This window comes from Rhagoletis zephyria, unplaced genomic scaffold, assembly GCF_001687245.7.
Source record: "Rhagoletis zephyria isolate East Lansing unplaced genomic scaffold, Rhagoletis_zephyria_1.1 Rzeph_scaffold_02022, whole genome shotgun sequence".
NCBI classification, from domain to species: Eukaryota; Metazoa; Arthropoda; class Insecta; order Diptera; family Tephritidae; genus Rhagoletis; species Rhagoletis zephyria.
Window position 1 is genome coordinate 42,341 of NW_016159106.1, and position 17,866 is coordinate 60,206.

At 33.0% G+C, this 17,866-nt stretch overlaps 1 protein-coding gene across 2 annotated transcripts in view; it reads right to left on the reverse strand.

The window, feature by feature from the left end:
• The window catches only part of LOC108365851 (protein furry-like), a 96,464-nt gene that overhangs the window by 42,243 nt on the left and 36,355 nt on the right, over window positions 1-17,866 (reverse strand). For both annotated transcript variants that reach the window (XM_017620040.1, XM_017620041.1), the window contains exon 7: window positions 8,408-8,513. In XM_017620040.1, coding sequence (XP_017475529.1) covers window positions 8,408-8,513 — 106 coding nt within the window. The remainder of the gene's footprint in view (window positions 1-8,407; window positions 8,514-17,866) is intronic.

The window sequence follows — 17,866 nt, forward strand, 5'->3', positions numbered from 1 at the left end:
TAGTTATTCTCCCACTGTTTTTTTGATTAGTGGGCGGAGGGGGGGGAAGGGTGCGTGGGCCTTAATATCTTACCCACTAGAAAGAGCACAGTTCACACTTTGCAGAAAGTCACACTTGACCCCCCGAATCCTATCACAGACCCCTGGAGAACCATTGGAAAATGGTCTAAAATTACCATTTTTAGACCGGAACTGTAAACTCGATAAACAGTATTTTTGTGCAGAACACCTTTCTCTTGTCAAAGGTATTCAACATTTCTTGTGCATATAACTCCGGGTAGGCCATCCCCGGTATATTTGCGTAGAACTCACTCCGAGAATCACAAAAAAAAGTTCATTTTTTAGACCGATTTTATAAATAAATTAGTGACCGCAAATTACTAAATTAGGTTTTACAATAAANGCCATCCCCGGTATATTTGCGTAGAACTCACTCCGAGAATCACAAAAAAAGTTCATTTTTTAGACCGATTTTATAAATAAATTAGTGACCGCAAATTACTAAATTAGGTTTTACAATAAAGTGTAGACCCAATGTTGCTGCTTTGACACATATGTATCCAATTGGATACATTTTCGCCTTAAATTTTGAGGGATAGGTCGTTTTTTTCCTCAGTGTAAATTTGGATACCTTTTCCCATAAGTATCCGTAAGATAAAGGAAATTTTTTTATTTATGTACAAGCTATTATTACATTTTTAACAGTTGGCTGGTCACCCTCCAATCGAGAAATTCTCGTGCGTGCATTTAATAACATCAAGTAGTGTACACATTTTATAAAGTGTTCCCACCTGTATTACTTAACTGTAATGCGAAAACATCAACTTTTGCACCCCGAGCAACCCTTCTCTTAGCATTCAAAGGAAATTGACAACCGGCATTGACAACCAGATTGATGACAAATTTTCAACAATAACTTGACTGTACTAAAAATAACTTATAACTTCTAAATTTACAGTTATACATACATATGTCATTAAGCGATAATTCAAACAAGCTGGAAATAGAAATTTTTTATGAAGGCGGAATTTACAGACAAATACAAGTTTTTGAGTTTTTTTTTAATTTCATAGATAGCTCCGAATCCCCCAGTTTGATTGAAAAACATTGTAACTATAATAGCAGGAAATAACAATTTACTGAACTAAATGTAACAGGTCAAAATTAGTTTAAATTAGTATTATTTTAATAGACTAGGAAACATTTTTTGGATGTATTATTTGTAGGAATCTAATCGTAGTAAAACAAAAACATCGATCATTCGGAAACTTTGGCCCGCAGTTGTAGTTAATATTTTTCAATTCTTAGAAACAGAACTGGGAAACAAAGTTATAGTCAAAATTAAGTCGACACTAAAGTTAGTTGCAGCTTTTGTGACAGGTATCTCAAAGAAAATTATGTCAAAAAACTGCAATTAACTTGACGAGTCGACTTAATTTTGACTATAACTACGGGCCTTTGTTTCCCAAATCCGTGTCTAAGGATGGGAATAACTTTGTTAAGGGGCCGAGTTTTTCTTCCATAGGTATACTGTGTAAAAATGTCCGCTTTTTTCGGTGGATACATTTGGATACAGTTTTCGATTTTTTATAGATACTTTAAAGGCTAACGCAGTGGCAACACTGTGTAGACCATTGACTACAAGTGTGTGTAAAATTTATTGGATCGGGCCACCCATTCGGACACAATAGCCCGAAATCATTGTGCAAATAACTAAACCGTACCCAGTTAAATCGTTATTTGGTTTTTTGGACGAACCGGCTAAATTGGCAAATAAAACCGGCTAAAATGTTTCAACTAAATTTCATATGTTTTATTTAAATAAATCACGAGTAAAAAGACTATTTCTTGGAGAGAAGTTACAAATTCGAGCCGGAAAAAATTTTGCCAGCAAGAATTTGCAATTAGGAAAAACATATGATTGTGGCGCATGGTTGGATTTTTTGTCTACGATAATTTGAATAAAGAAGTTCGTTAAATTTAAAAATGTACAAACTGGAGCGATTTTAAAATGAAAAATGTAAGTTAATACTTGTTTACTTAATTAATTTAGTTAATTCCAATGATTTGAAAGGTACTCGGCAAAAGAAAAACTGTATTCTTAATCGGAATCCAATCTCAACCAGAGTCGATATAGTAAACCCGACAAAGAAATTGAAACGTATATTGGAGAAAGTCGGACTGACAAGACATATACACGTAGATCCTGTTTTTTGCCAGTCTGAAAGAATTTTAAAATTCTATACAAATTTCTTTTGTTTGAAATGCAACCGTGGACACTAGCTGGCAGAAAAACTTGCAAATTTGCGTTCGTACAGAAAATTGCAAGTTTCTCTACATGAGAGAGAATTTGGGAGCATTTCTTCTTACCATCTGATATTTTGAGTGATAANTTTTTTCTCGCATTTGGTAGCTGGCACTTTGTTTAATGCCTGTCTTTGTATTACTAAGTACCTATAAATGAACGCCTGAAACCTCCGAGCTTTAGGTCAGATCGCTCAAGAAGTTATCCCTTAATGAAAAGTTGATTTTATGCGGGTCGCACTAGAAATTTCCTGATTTTCTCGATTTTATCAAGTAAATTGGTCATTTAAACCGTTAGTTTTTTATGAATAACTATTTATTGATATCTAAACATATAAGTAGTATTAACCAAGGTACAGAAACCTCACTTGGCAGTGCAGCTGCTTTGTGGCGGCAACAATATGCCATACGCAAAATGTCCCTATATCTTCTATATATATGTAGTATAACGCGAGGGGATTTTTGCCCAGGATATAAGATCTCTTTTTAAATCACTACGTTTCATTAATGTGTTGAAAAATATTAAAAAATAAAAAGAAGTTAATTTTTGTCTATGAAAATTATTTTATGCATAATTACTTTACACCAGTCACAAGCAGATGTCCCACCAGTCACAACTTAAAATATTTTTAAACCGACTTCACAAAAAGGAGAAACGTTATCAATTCGTCGGAATATTTTTTTTTTTATGACTCTTACCGCATATCTTTGGACCACGTTAACCGATTTCTATAATGCTTTTTTTAAAGGAAAGGTGTTGTTACCTCACAGGTGGTCCCATTTCAATTTGGTCCGATCAGCGGATCATGAAGAAGTTAACGATAATTTTAATATTTATATGAGAATTGAAGTTGGTTTTGTTTTTTGCTTAAAAATTACTCGATTTTTTCAAAATTAAGGGCTAACTTTATTAGCTTAAAAAAAAATAGATTAAAGGGGCATTTTCAATTCTTATTCGTCCTTGTGAGCCCAAAAAAATTATTTCATTTGGTACCCATACTTTTGTTTTACATTGCACAGAATTTGTTTAAAGAAATTTTGGAATTAACCATATCTTTGCAATTATCACGAGCCCTAACCGCCAAAATAACGTAAGTGACATTTTTTTCAAAATTTTCGTTTTGATGCAGAAATATATCTAGATGCTCTAGGAATATTTCTGCATCAAAAGAAAACTTTGAAAAAAAATGTCGCTTACGTTATTTTGGCGGTTAGGGCTCGATAGTCTTTTAAAAAAAATCGTGACGTCAGAGAAATGCCCATTTATATGCAGTTAACTATGTGTAATATGAGGTAGACTTTTATAAAAAAATTTAAATTTTGGATAAACAAAAGGAATATAGACAAAACTGGTCGAATTAAGGCACTCTTTTATTTCTGCCACCAGTATTATGAACTTCTTTCAACCAGAAAATACATTTTTTTATTTAATTTTTTTTGCATCGAGCTTTTTTCGACATACCTTAAATTACTCTAGCAAATATGTACACTCTAAAGTATTATTAAATGCATATACATTTAATTACTGTCTTTCGTTTTGTAACTTATGAAATAATTTTCACTTTAAATTAAAAGTACGCATCAAACCCATTTACTTATCATTTATTATATGGTAGGAGAGCTTCTCAAACCATATTGATGCAATTTTTTCATCTTAAGTCGTTAAAAAATAATAAATATCTAAATCCCGGGATTGAACCGACGGCATCCCGGAAATCCCGGGATAGTGACAATCGAAAAAATTAACATCCCTAATATGTATGTATGTAGTACTCGTAGTTGGTATGATTGCCGTACTGAGCGCCATACCTACATAAGAGCGTTGAGCTTGCACTTGACAGCTTGTTTTTTTTCTAACCGGTATGTGTTGTTGGCTGCTGTAGCCAAGGAGTGATCGTGTGCTCGTTCTCTGACCATGCCTGGCTCACCCAGCACGGCAACCGTGTATTTAAAATTGCATTTGGGGAAAAAAATAGTTGATGACGTCATTTTCTAATCGGTTCTTTCATTNTGCTGTAGCCAAGGAGTGATCGTGTGCTCGTTCTCTGACCATGCCTGGCTGACCCAGCACGGCAACCGTGTATTTAAAATTGCATTTGGGGAAAAAAATAGTTGATGACGTCATTTTCTAATCGGTTCTTTCATACACACACAGGTTTCACGTCACTGCAAAAAAATAACTTTTTTCTCGCACGCCGTCCTGGGGGATCTTTATTCGTTCGTTCATGCTGGCTATATACATTAAAAAAAAATTTTCTTTTTTAACGAAAGTGTGTAGTTCATATTTTATAACACAAAAACATTGTTCGTTAAGATTAAGTGTTTTGGCTAAAATTCATCTTTGAGTGCACAATGGTAAAATGGAGTTCTTTTCAGTGTCCCACCAGTCACATTCATTCAAATGACAGTCAGGGCTACCGTTTTGGTAGAATTCTACCAAAATTGGTAATTGTTACCTTCACAAATTTGAGTTTGTAACTTTTTGTAAGTTTTTAACTTCTGCTGAACATTTTCAAATATCTTCAGAAATGAAATTACATTTGCTATTATTTGCCGTTATCAGGGTCCCTTTTTTACTCTTCAATTAAAATTGGAATTGTTGTGAATGAGAATTTCAATTAAGTTATAGCTACTAGATGGTAAGGTTGACACTACATAAACATTTGTTTCTAATCATAAACATATGAATGTAAAAACATGTGCCTCAAATGTATTAAATACATGTTAATGAAATGATCTCAATTCTAGGTATTTTGTTTCTTTTTTATTGTTATCACTATTTTTTTTCATTTGTATTAAAATGATTAAAAATTAAGCTTTCTTATGTTTTTAAATTTTGGCTTTGGTAACTTTGGGAAAATTTTGGTAACTTTTGGTAACTCTTTTTAGTGTACTGTAAAAATCTTGGTAAGGAAAAAAATTCTAAAGCGGCAGCCCTGATGACAGTTACATAAAACGAAGAAATCTTTTGGTATTTATGTTAAAGCAATTTTATTCATTAGTTATCGTTCTATGTTAAAAAAATCTTTCGCTGTAGTGTAAGTTCCGACGACATAGCTATAATTCACAATTGATCACATTCTGGAGTAAAATATCCCACGAGTCATAATAGAATGGCCCTAATACAAAAATTATATGAATTATTAAAATACGAAGGAGTGTAAATCTTTAGTTTGAACATTTGGAATGTTTGAAGAAGGTTGCCACGTGTTTAAAAAGTTATAGCATTATTCATAAAAAATAAAGTAGCTTTAAAAAAGGTTCATAAATTGAAAAATAACATAAATTGAAATAACGTAAACGGCAATAACGCAAATTTGAGTTATTTCCCAATTGGATGTGAAATAACACAAATATGCTTTATTTCATTTCTCGTTGAGCAATAAGACCAACTTTTATACTTAACAATTTGAGTAATAAAGCCAAATAGTGCACATATGTATGTAGTCACCCAGTTACATTTGACAAAAAGTAGTACATGAACAAGTTAAATGGATGGATTTGTAAGTATACAATTTTGAAAGTGCCCGGCGTCGCGGGCCGCCCCGCGCCGCGCTCGCGTCCCCCGCCCCACCCCTCCTTTCGCAATTATACACTGGTAGCATTATAACCGTTTAGAAAAAGGAAAAATGATAAAATAACAGTAGTTCACTTCTGAAACTGCTTTTTAATGTCCAAATAATGGGAATTATTGTGTGTGGTGTTATTGCATGCATCCCACCCATAGTGGAATTTACCAGTCGCCGCTGTTTTATTTGAAAATTTGCCTATAAAATGTGACTATAAGGCAGCCGAATGTCGGAAAATAAAGCGAGAAAGCCGTTTTATTACTTCATCTGTTTATTGCGACATGGTTCCATGCAAACATTTTACGGTTTTCCAGCAATGTTTTTAACACATTAAAAAGCATGCAGAAAAAATTCATACAAAAGCGCTATGTCCAATATGCGGAGCAGTTTTTAATGACGATGCTTTTCCTATATTTTGTTAGACTTTTCATTAATAAAAATATTTTGTGAATATTACTTTCTTCATATGAATTATATCACATTTTTTGTTTAATGCAAGGCCTATCAAACAGGTTTGGAGCATTTGAGCAAAAACAACATTTGCCTGCATGATACAATAATTTTTAGAAGGTAGTTTCACTTCTTCTTCTTATCCGCCATGTTGGCTATCTGACAGAAAACGTGTTTCGTATTTTTTGTTGTTCCAACTTTAAAAAAAAAAAATCCAGCATTTGACGTTGGAAAAATAAAACAAAGAAAAGCCAAACATATAAGTAGAGAAATTTTCGAATATTTTGTAATAATTTTCTTCATAAAAAATTAACTGCTGCTTTCGTGGATATTGCAACACACGGAATAGATGTAAGGACACAGCTATAAGAGCCACCGCACACCACAGACTTTATCGGCCGCCTATTTAAATGATAGGGCTCGCTTGAAATATGTACATGAAGATGTATGGAGGTGAGCACACTACACCAGCTTAATCGCTCTGACCAATAAGTTGTGGTGCAATGGAAAGACTAGCGAGCACATCTAAATTGGCGGCCGATAAAGTCCGTGGTGTGCGATGGATCTAATCCATTATAAACAAGAAATATTGCTGTTATATTTTCATTTTTATGATTTTTATTCATGTGATTAGCAGTGGCAAAAATGTATGTATAAACTACGTATATTTATATTAAAAATTAAGTGATCAGTTATGAAACATATAAATCTTTACATGTTCTGTTAAAAAATATCTAAAATAACAAGCGATAATCCCCAAGTTCTATATCGTAGCAGTTGCCACATTGCGTGTTTGTCACAGACACGGTTTATGTCAAAAATTTGAAAAGTGAAAGTACCTTCTAAAAATTATTGTATCATGATTTGCCTGTATTTTGTTGTTGCTTCTGGTACATCAAAGCGTGCCATGCGAAATACGAAAAAGGTAAAAAACTTAAATTGAATAAAATGAAAATTGTTGCAACTTTCTTTCTTAGTAAATTGGTTCGCTTCTCGAAGCATTAATGCATCCTGTGCCAGGCCCAGTAATCAGCGGCTGTGCTGCTGAGTTGGGCGAGCTTTCCAAAAGCTGCTATTTAATCGCTGGTTTTGTATGGAAAATGTTTCACATGCAAATAGATTTTAACAATTTAGAATTTTTGTGAGAATAAATGTAAAATATTTGACATTTTCGAGAACAAATAATTTAAAAAAATCAAATTAGCTGCTATACTGATATTACCTGTTGAATGCACCCTGGTTTAATTGTATTTTTGGAATAAACGAAGTTCTTTTTCTTTCTGTCAGTAAACTTTTTTTTACAAATAGTATAAATAAGCAATGGGAAATAAGGCATAATTGGTTTTATTACCAAACTTTGTTGGAAATAAAGCAAAACTCAGATTTTGGTATTATTTCCCACTTAAAAGTGAAATAAAGCAAATTTTGCGTTATTGCCGTTTGTGTTATTTCATCCCCCCATATCAGTACAGAGTGATTTGAAATTTGATGCAGTTAAAAATACCTCTCTTCACTCAGAAATGGCTGAACGGATTTAAATGAAATATGGCACTCGGATCGCTTATAACTGACAAAAATTTCGATTATTGTTTAGGTTTTTAAAATAAAATTTTGGGCGGTTTAACGTCGTGCGGGATCACTAGTGTATTATTAAAACGCTTGAGTGTACAAAGTTTTATCGGTAGAACTTTTCTATGTATGTGCATTTTATAGCGGTGTGCTATATGGGAGGTGGGCCTGGCAGTGGACCAACTTTAAACATTTTTAGGTATGTTAAAGATATCCTCAAGTCTTGCACAAATATTAAATTTTGTTGCAATGCTACTAAATTTAGTATACGAAACAGATGTCTCAGTTTCCAGTTCTACAAGTATGCGAGATGTTCTTCATACAATTTTGCTCAAATTTTTAATTGTTCTGCATATGTACCTTTGTACAAACCTTCAGTGGAAAATTTCATTGATCTTGGGACGTTACACTGTGAGACGTTGACAGCGAATGAAAACCTATTCACGAGCGAATAGGAAAGCCAAAAATGCCATAATGTATATGTAAGTATACATCTACATATGTTTTTTACTCACCCCGTTTTGATAGGATCTTCGCCACTGTGCCGTTTTGTGTGAATCGTTCCCTTCTCTACAATTAAATCTTGAATACGTGAGTCATTAATGCCTCCAACTGCTTGACCTGCGAATGTGTAGATATATAAAAAGGAACAATCTTTAGTGCTTGTAAAAATCGGATAAAGAAAGAATTTTAATAGACTTAATGTCCCTATAGGTGACAATACAAAGTTTGCCTCATTAGCAAAAACTCGGATGACAGGTCGAATTTAAGAGTTGAATCGGTAATTACACTGGTTTACAGCAAAAGCATTCCATGGATGCGACTATCCAAATCCTTTTAGAATTGCTCGCTGATTACCAAAATCGAGTTAACGTTTTTTTCTATGGATAAGTTTTCGAGATATTTGCAATTTACCGCTATTCAGCTAAAAAAAGGGTACGTATATCTTACGAAACAATTGATCGACGTTAATAAGAATATGGCAAATGAAATCTAACAAAATTCTCCATAAACCGTACATACATTTCTTTTCGATGGGGTTGAAAAAATTAAATAAATTTGAAACTTTAATAGGGGAAAAATAAAAATGGCGAATTTTTTATCAGTTTTTCATACAGAAGTCTGGTTCTTTACAAAAAAAAATTAAGCTACCAATGAAGAAAATCGATGGGTAAATTAGGAAGGAATGAGAGATCAAATGAAAATGGACAAAGATGTTTTGTATTAAAATGAGCATGGGGACATGGCGTATGAGCAACTCAATCCTTTTTAATTTATCCATCGATTTTCTTGTCAAAAAATTCGTTATTTTTTCATTTTTCGCCTGCTAAAGTTTGAATTATTATTATCTTTTTTCATCAAAAACACAAAAAATTTGGAATGATAATCAAAAGCTATCAGATTCCTCGAAAAGTCATGCATATTAGGGCGGGCCGAAAATTCAATGTTTCTTAAATCCTTTGGAAATAGTGAAATTATATTGTATGATGAGGTCAACGACAAGCCTGTAAAATATTAATCGTTTATTTTAATTACTAGAGCCCCCGCATCGACCCCCAAGTGACACAAAGTACACTGGTCGAATAAGACGGAATCTTGTTGAAGATTCAGGGTTCAGCAAAAAGTTTTGGTGGATCTTATTAGATAATGAATCTGCAAAGGCAAACGACAAATTCAAATATCATCTCTGGCAATCCTTTAATTTAAGGTTACTCTCAAACTTCTTTTTGGTTGTTTGTGTTTCCGACAGGGTAGGAGTATGATGTATTGTGGAACGATCTCGAGAACGAAAAATGACACTGAAGATGGCACAACGCCGAAACCGGTTTGTCTCCAAACCAAATTTGACAAGGGATTACGGAAAATCGTTCCACAATACATCGTTACTCTCAAACTTATCTGTTTTTCAACCAAATTGAAATTGTTGTGTTGATAATTGCACTGGTCTTTAGTCAGAAGATGTAAAGAACAGCATTCATATTTCTGGGGTGTATTTAGGTCGCTGGTTCCGGTGGTTTGCGAATTTTTGCAAATTTGGGAACAATTTGGGGAGCTATAATAAGAAAACCTTTATTTTCTATCACCGTGAAAAAATTTCATTTATGCAAATGAATATGGAAACACTGAACTAGCACAAATTGGACAAACAATAGTTAGTTTACTTATTATTATACATACCATACAAAAATTGCAATTAAAAGAAGTTCACAAGGCTTTTTGTTTAGCATTTTTATTCTTTTTGAATAATTTGTTTTAATCTGAGTGATTTTTAACATATTATTATCATGAATCAGTACAAGTCTCGGCTTCAGTTTGGTAGTTATTACGTACCGATCGAGTAATATTTGTGAAGGTTATGTCGAAGATAGGGATGCATCTCTGTCTTTTATCGACAAAAAATTCTCGTAAATTGTATACATAAATAACTTCAAAATATAAGCAAACGATTACGGAAAGGATAGTGCATTCACCTACGGTCTCTTTGACATAATGGAATTAACTAACATATCTACGTATATCTTAATACTTATTGCACGCCCCTACTTTCGTATAACGGCAAATTTAGAAACCGCGAAAAGTGTGCTTCTTTGGTGACTCATGAAACTATTCCGCTCCAATTTTCAATAACACATAAATGGGCTTAAAATGGGCGTTGCTCACCTACATATTATTTAGTTAACATATGTAGTAATCAAATGATTCCTAATATTGCACATCCGTAATTAATTTCACTATGTTGAAAACTGACCAAATTGGCGTGACCAAGTCCATGGTCCTTTAAATATTATATAATCATCCGAAAACCTAAAAATCTTTGAAATAAATCTCGTCTAATTTTTTCATTTTCACTTGACTAAAGTAATGAAGAACTGAAAAGTCATACGGGAAAGTCATTGCTTTTATAAATTTTTCTAAATATCTCGAAAACTTGTAGTCTTATTGAAAAATGATGTATAAACGTGAGATACTAAATTTAATGACGTTTCACTTGATATATCGTCTAGTGTATAACAATTAACGCATTTCCTAGATATTACCAACCAAAGTTTAATTTTCCAAATTCATAAACTTTGAATCAATTGCGTGGGCTAAAGATATTATTTAAATTAATCCTTCGTGGCCAATTATTATTGGTTTAGACCTAAGACAACATAATATTACTATTACAGTGCGATCAAATGCCTTTTATTTTACCACATACAAAATTGACGCAGCCTAATGTATATACCGTTTATGGAGAATTTTGTTAGCTTTCTGGCTGTTCAATTGATTAAGGGCCAGTTTTTCAGAGAGAGTTTAGCTCTGTTTGTCGTTTAAACTAAGTTTAAACTCAGTGCGCAGTTTTTCGGTAAAATTTAACGTAGTTTAAACTAAGTTTAAACGTCCTATCAGGCAGGGTTAAACCGAGTTTAAACCATCAACCGTTGACTTGTATATTTGTAGTCTGCTGCCCAAATTTAATTCAGCACAATCAGTTGCCAGCGAATATCCCACCGATAAAACAAAATGAAGCTTCACCGAAACGTAAGTGAGAAGAGCAGGAGCATTAATACCCATTATTATTACGTTAATCTATATACGTGACCAATTCCATCTCAAATCATGCAAGACGACTGCACCTATCTCCCCGAATCACTTCATATTTTAATATCGACTAACCTAATATTCACGCACGCTTTGCTGTCAAAAATTTCTCATGCACGTACAACTTGCATGGAACCAACCGAAATTGAACGGCGAGCGTATGAAGCTAATAAAGCGTTCAAGTGTTCATATTGGGGTATTTAAGAAACTCACAGTTTAATTTGACATTTTTTGTTTACTTTTTCTTATTCTCATTAAGGGCCGTTTTCACTATCTCTGGTTAACACTAATCTCCAGTTAAACATTGTTACCAACATTACCGACACAATGTTATATGCATGGAGACAGTAACGTCCGTAAATATGTTTAACCTTGGGTTACTTTTAACCAGAGATGGGGAAAACGACCCTTAGTCTGTTCCCGTACAACAGGATTTAACACACACACATATATTAGTCTAGAATACCAACCGTTTAGCTATAAAAAACAAGAAACGAAGATCGATTGAACTTTTTACGCTGATTTCAACCATACCAAAATTATTTGGTACAAATAAAAACCAAAGCCAATAAAAGAGGTTAAAGTTCAACTTTTCTATTTCTTATGTGTTTAATATCTACTTAACCGATTAAAAAATTATTGATGCTAATTTCCACATAATTTAAATATTTTTATGCGATGTATATGCTATAACTAGTTTTGAAACGAATTTTGCATAAAAGCCATTTAAAAAAATATATTTATATTTTTTTGTGTTTTTTAGTATTTCCGGACTAAAAATGTAAAAAGAATATAAGTTATACACGCACATGAAAGACAAATTTATTACCAGGGAACGGATTTTATGGAAATTGCCTTTTTTTCTGCTAAAAAGATATAGTATATTCGATTAAGAATGTCCACGATTTAGCTTTCCCTGATTCCATATATACACATTTGATGTTGCCTTTTTTAAGATATTTGCCTTTTTTTGCCTTTTCTACCTTTAAAAAAGTGATTATAGCATTTACATTTTTTTTTAAAGATTAAAAAATATACACATTGCCCATGCGGCTTATAGAAGCGCAGAGACCTCTTGCCAAATTGGTGTTGGAAAAATTCGAAGCCGTTTTCTCAGCTAACGAAGGCTTGTAGACAATAAGGGGTGTTGATAGAATTATAAAGGGCGAGGAAAACGCCCTTATTCCTGATAATATGAACGTTTCAAACGTTCCATATTTAAATTGGGCTCCACTTGTATCAACTTCGAATGAAAATGCTGCCAGAAAACTTCAAAATGCATCTTGTGGTTCAATGTTACTACAACTATACAGATAAAAGTTTTATGAGTTAGAAACCCGAAAGGATAAAATAGTCAAAGATTCAAAGTACAAATTTTTCATATAATGAAACTAGTTCATAGTTTTTCTCTTTTTACTTGTAATATAAATGTATTTTTTGATTGTTCTTCGTATTTTCTGTCTTTTAGGTGCCTTATTTTGCTTTTTTTGCCTTTTCCTGCCTTTTTTGCTATTTTGTTTTGCTTTTTTTGCCTTTTTTGCAACACCTTGTGCCTTTTCCTGCCTTTTTCGCTATTTTATTTTGCCTTTTCCAGCCTATTTCGTTATTTTATTTTGCCTTTTTTATAGGTTTTTAGGTCCTAAAAATCCGTTCCCTGTTTATTACCTTTATTCTGACGTCATTAGTTGTTTAAAAGGTTATGTTGTTCAGAAGATATTAATATTTAATAAAAATCAAAAAATTTAACTTTGACCATCGATATCTTTTTTATATTTTACTTCTGCTAGATAATTTTTGTTGTGTAGCATAAAAAGTTCTATCGAGCTACATTTTTTTGTTTTTTTCATCGCTAGATTCTTGATATTCTGGACTTATGTGCACAGAGCGGACTCGGACTATTTTTGATAAAATCCTGCGGTACGGGAACAGACTAACTGTCGGTAAGTTGGTTGCAGGCTTGGATTATCAAAGACACAAACCGAATTGGGTCAAAAAAAGGGTTGTATTCACATAAACTCCAAAAAAGTGGTATTTAAGGAGCGTTAAACGATATTTTTTGTATGGTAAACTCCGAGCTTAAGAGTAGAGTTATATTACGTTCTCATTGAGCCATTAACTCGAGTTTAACGTTTTGAGTTTAAGAACAACTGTCAAGCGTTCACATTGGGGTGTTTAAGAAACTCAGAGTTTAATTTGACATTTTTTGTTTACTTTTTCTCGTTCTCATTTAGTCTTTCCCGTATTACAGGAGTTAACACACACACACATAAGTCTAGAATACCAACCGTTTAGCTATAAAAAAAAAACCAAGAAATAAGGATCGATAGAACTTTTTACGCTAATTTCAACCATTAATTAAAATTATTTGGTGCAAATAAAACCCAAAGCCAATAAAAGAGGTTAAAGTTCAACTTAACTGTTTCTTACATATGTGTTTAATATCTCGGAAACTAGTTAACCGATTAAAAAATTATTGATGCTAGTTTCAACATAATTTAAACGCCTTTTATGCAAGGTATATACTATAACCAGTTTTAGAACTAATTTTATATAAACTACATTTAAAAATATATATTTTTATTTTATTTTGTTTTTTAGTATTTCTGGACTAAAAATATAAAAAGGCATATAAATTATATGCATACATGAAAGAAAAATTAATTATCTTTATTTTGACGTCATTAGTTTTTTAATAGGTTATGTTGTTCAGAAGATATTGATATTAAAAAAAAATCAGAAAATTTAACTTTAACCATTAATATCGTTAAAATCAGCACAAAAAGTTCTGTCGAGCCACATTTTTGGTTTTTGCATCGCTAGATTGTTGATATTCTAGACTTACGTGAACAGAACGACTTCGGACTAATTCTGATTAAATCCTGCAGTACGGGAACAGACTAACTGTCGGCAAGTTGGTTGCAAGTTTGGATTATCAAATACACAAACCGAATTGGGTCAAAAAAAAGGGTTGCATTCGCATAAGCTCCAAATAAAAGTGGTGTTTAAGGAGAGTTTAACGAAATTTTTTGTATGGCAAACTCCGCGTTTAAGAGTAGAGTTAAGGCTTAAACTCCAAAATAGCCCATAAAAACGAGTTAGTGGCTCAATGTGAATGCCTTATAAAGCGCTAAACTCCAAAATGGCCCATAAACTTAAGTAAATGGCTCAATGAGAACGTTTTATAACTCAATTTCCAATTTTTGTTCTGCGTGACATTTTGATGCGACGATTCACTCAATGAAATCAAATGCAAACGCACGGAGACCAAATTTGGATGACGCAAAAAAAAAATCGACGGCGTGCGTACCAAAACCCCTGTATGTTACTCTGCTCGGANTTTGTCTATATCTATCTCGATTCGTTTTGCCTGTTACAAACAACCGTTATGTGAACAAAGTTATAATACCCTTGTGCACAAGTGCGCTCGGGTATAAAAATAAAAAATTTAAATTGGAAAAAGATAAAAATTGTTTGCTTCTCGAAGCATTGATCCATCCTTTGCAATGCCCAGTAATCAGCGGTTGTGCTGCTCAGTTGGGTGAACGTTCCAAAAGCTGCTATTCAATCGCTTATTGTATATGGAAAAAGGTTTCACATGCAAGAAAATTCTAACAATTTAGATCTTTTGTGAGAATAAATTAAAAATATTTGACATTTTCGAGGCCAAATAATTTGAAAAAATAAAATCAAATCAGCTGCTCCACTGATACTACCTGTTCAATGTGCCTTGGCGCATAGGTATTCTTTTAACCGGATTCCAAAAAAGGAGTCGGTTATCAGTTCGTCGGAATCTATATATATAAAATTGTTGTGTTCGTATGTCACGGTCGTCAAAACTCGAGAACGGTTGAACCGATTTCAATATTTTTTTTTTGTATTTTTCGGTATAATACCAGAACCAATTATATCGCAAAAAATTGGAGGACTGCCACCTATTTGAAAATTTTTAAACCCAATTATATTGATAAAATAAATATAGTATTACAATATGGGTATCAAATTAAAGAGGCTTAAGAAAGATAACTGCAGGAAATATCTTTGACNCGGTTATCAGTTCGTCGGAATCTATATATATAAAATTGTTGTGTTCGTATGTCACGGTCGTCAAAACTCGAGAACGGTTGAACCGATTTCAATATTTTTTTTTTGTATTTTTCGGTATAATACCAGAACCAATTATATCGCAAAAAATTGGAGGACTGCCACCTATTTGAAAATTTTTAAACCCAATTATATTGATAAAATAAATATAGTATTACAATATGGGTATCAAATTAAAGAGGCTTAAGAAAGATAACTGCAGGAAATATCTTTGACGAGGGTTGCCACCTATTTGAAAATTATATCTCAGTCAAATTGATAAAATAAATGAAATATTACCATGTGGGTGTCAAACTAAAGAGTTTTAAGAAGGCTTACAGCCGAAAATATGTTTGAAGAGGGTTACCACCTGTTTGAAAATTTAACTTAAGTACATCTAAAAAATAAATGAAATATTAGAATATGGGTATCAAATTAAAGAGGCTTGAGAAAGGTAACTGTTGGAAATATTCTTGAGAAGGGTTGCCACCAATTTTAAAATTTTAACTCAGTTAAATTGATAAAGTAAATGAAATATTGCTATGTGGGTATCAAACTAAAGAGTTTTAAGAAGGCTTAAAGTCAAAAATATTTTAAAGGAGGCAAATTTTGCCCCATATTCTAATTACCTTAAAGGAGCATTTTTTGTGTATATGTATCCGTAAGTTTCTCGGCAACGGCTCTAACGTAGCAAAATGAAAAATCGTGTAAAAAAGACTTTCGAAGTTGTATAGCTTCCAATTGTCAAAAACTTTTCATTTGTCACGGGGAAAATACCGTAAAAATTATTTGTATCGTGCGAATATCTAGTTCTTGCAGAAGCAATGAGCTTAGCCGACCACGCTTTAAAGGAATTTGAAGAAATGCGACCAGATGCAGAAAAAACTTTCATTTGCTTTTCGAACACGTAGAAGAAGTATGCACCAACCTAGGTACAGAAATCAAGGTACCGCGATACAGCAGTCGCCAAAAGAATCGCTTTAATGTGAAAACCGGAGACGCCNTGCCACCTATTTGAAAATTTTTAAACCCAATTATATTGATAAAATAAATATAGTATTACAATATGGGTATCAAATTAAAGAGGCTTAAGAAAGATAACTGCAGGAAATATCTTTGACGAGGGTTGCCACCTATTTGAAAATTATATCTCAGTCAAATTGATAAAATAAATGAAATATTACCATGTGGGTGTCAAACTAAAGAGTTTTAAGAAGGCTTACAGCCGAAAATATGTTTGAAGAGGGTTACCACCTGTTTGAAAATTTAACTTAAGTACATCTAAAAAATAAATGAAATATTAGAATATGGGTATCAAATTAAAGAGGCTTGAGAAAGGTAACTGTTGGAAATATTCTTGAGAAGGGTTGCCACCAATTTTAAAATTTTAACTCAGTTAAATTGATAAAGTAAATGAAATATTGCTATGTGGGTATCAAACTAAAGAGTTTTAAGAAGGCTTAAAGTCAAAAATATTTTAAAGGAGGCAAATTTTGCCCCATATTCTAATTACCTTAAAGGAGCATTTTTTGTGTATATGTATCCGTAAGTTTCTCGGCAACGGCTCTAACGTAGCAAAATGAAAAATCGTGTAAAAAAGACTTTCGAAGTTGTATAGCTTCCAATTGTCAAAAACTTTTCATTTGTCACGGGGAAAATACCGTAAAAATTATTTGTATCGTGCGAATATCTAGTTCTTGCAGAAGCAATGAGCTTAGCCGACCACGCTTTAAAGGAATTTGAAGAAATGCGACCAGATGCAGAAAAAACTTTCATTTGCTTTTCGAACACGTAGAAGAAGTATGCACCAACCTAGGTACAGAAATCAAGGTACCGCGATACAGCAGTCGCCAAAAGAATCGCTTTAATGTGAAAACCGGAGACGCCGAGGCATACTATAACATTGTTTTTTACATTCCCTTCCTTGATACTGGTCATTTGAAAAGCCGGTTCCTAAAAATAATTTTAGTGTTTTATTTCCAAAGTATGATTTTAACGAAAAAAAAACTGAAGAATTGTTTGCTTTCTATGAAAAAGTAATCGACTGCTCGAAACAAAACTTTCTTCTGGAGGTAAAAATGCGGAAAAAACGAGTTTCACACGAACATTTTNAGTTTCACACGAACATTTTCGAAATGCTCTCGAAGCATTACAAGTAGCTAATACAACGTCTTTTGGGAATGTTTTTAAGATCTTACGTATATTGGGACTTTTGCCCGTTTCAATGGCCACACCTGAACGAAGCTTTTCATGCCTGAACAGAATTAAAACCTACTTGAGAAATACAACATGTCAAGAAAGACTCAACA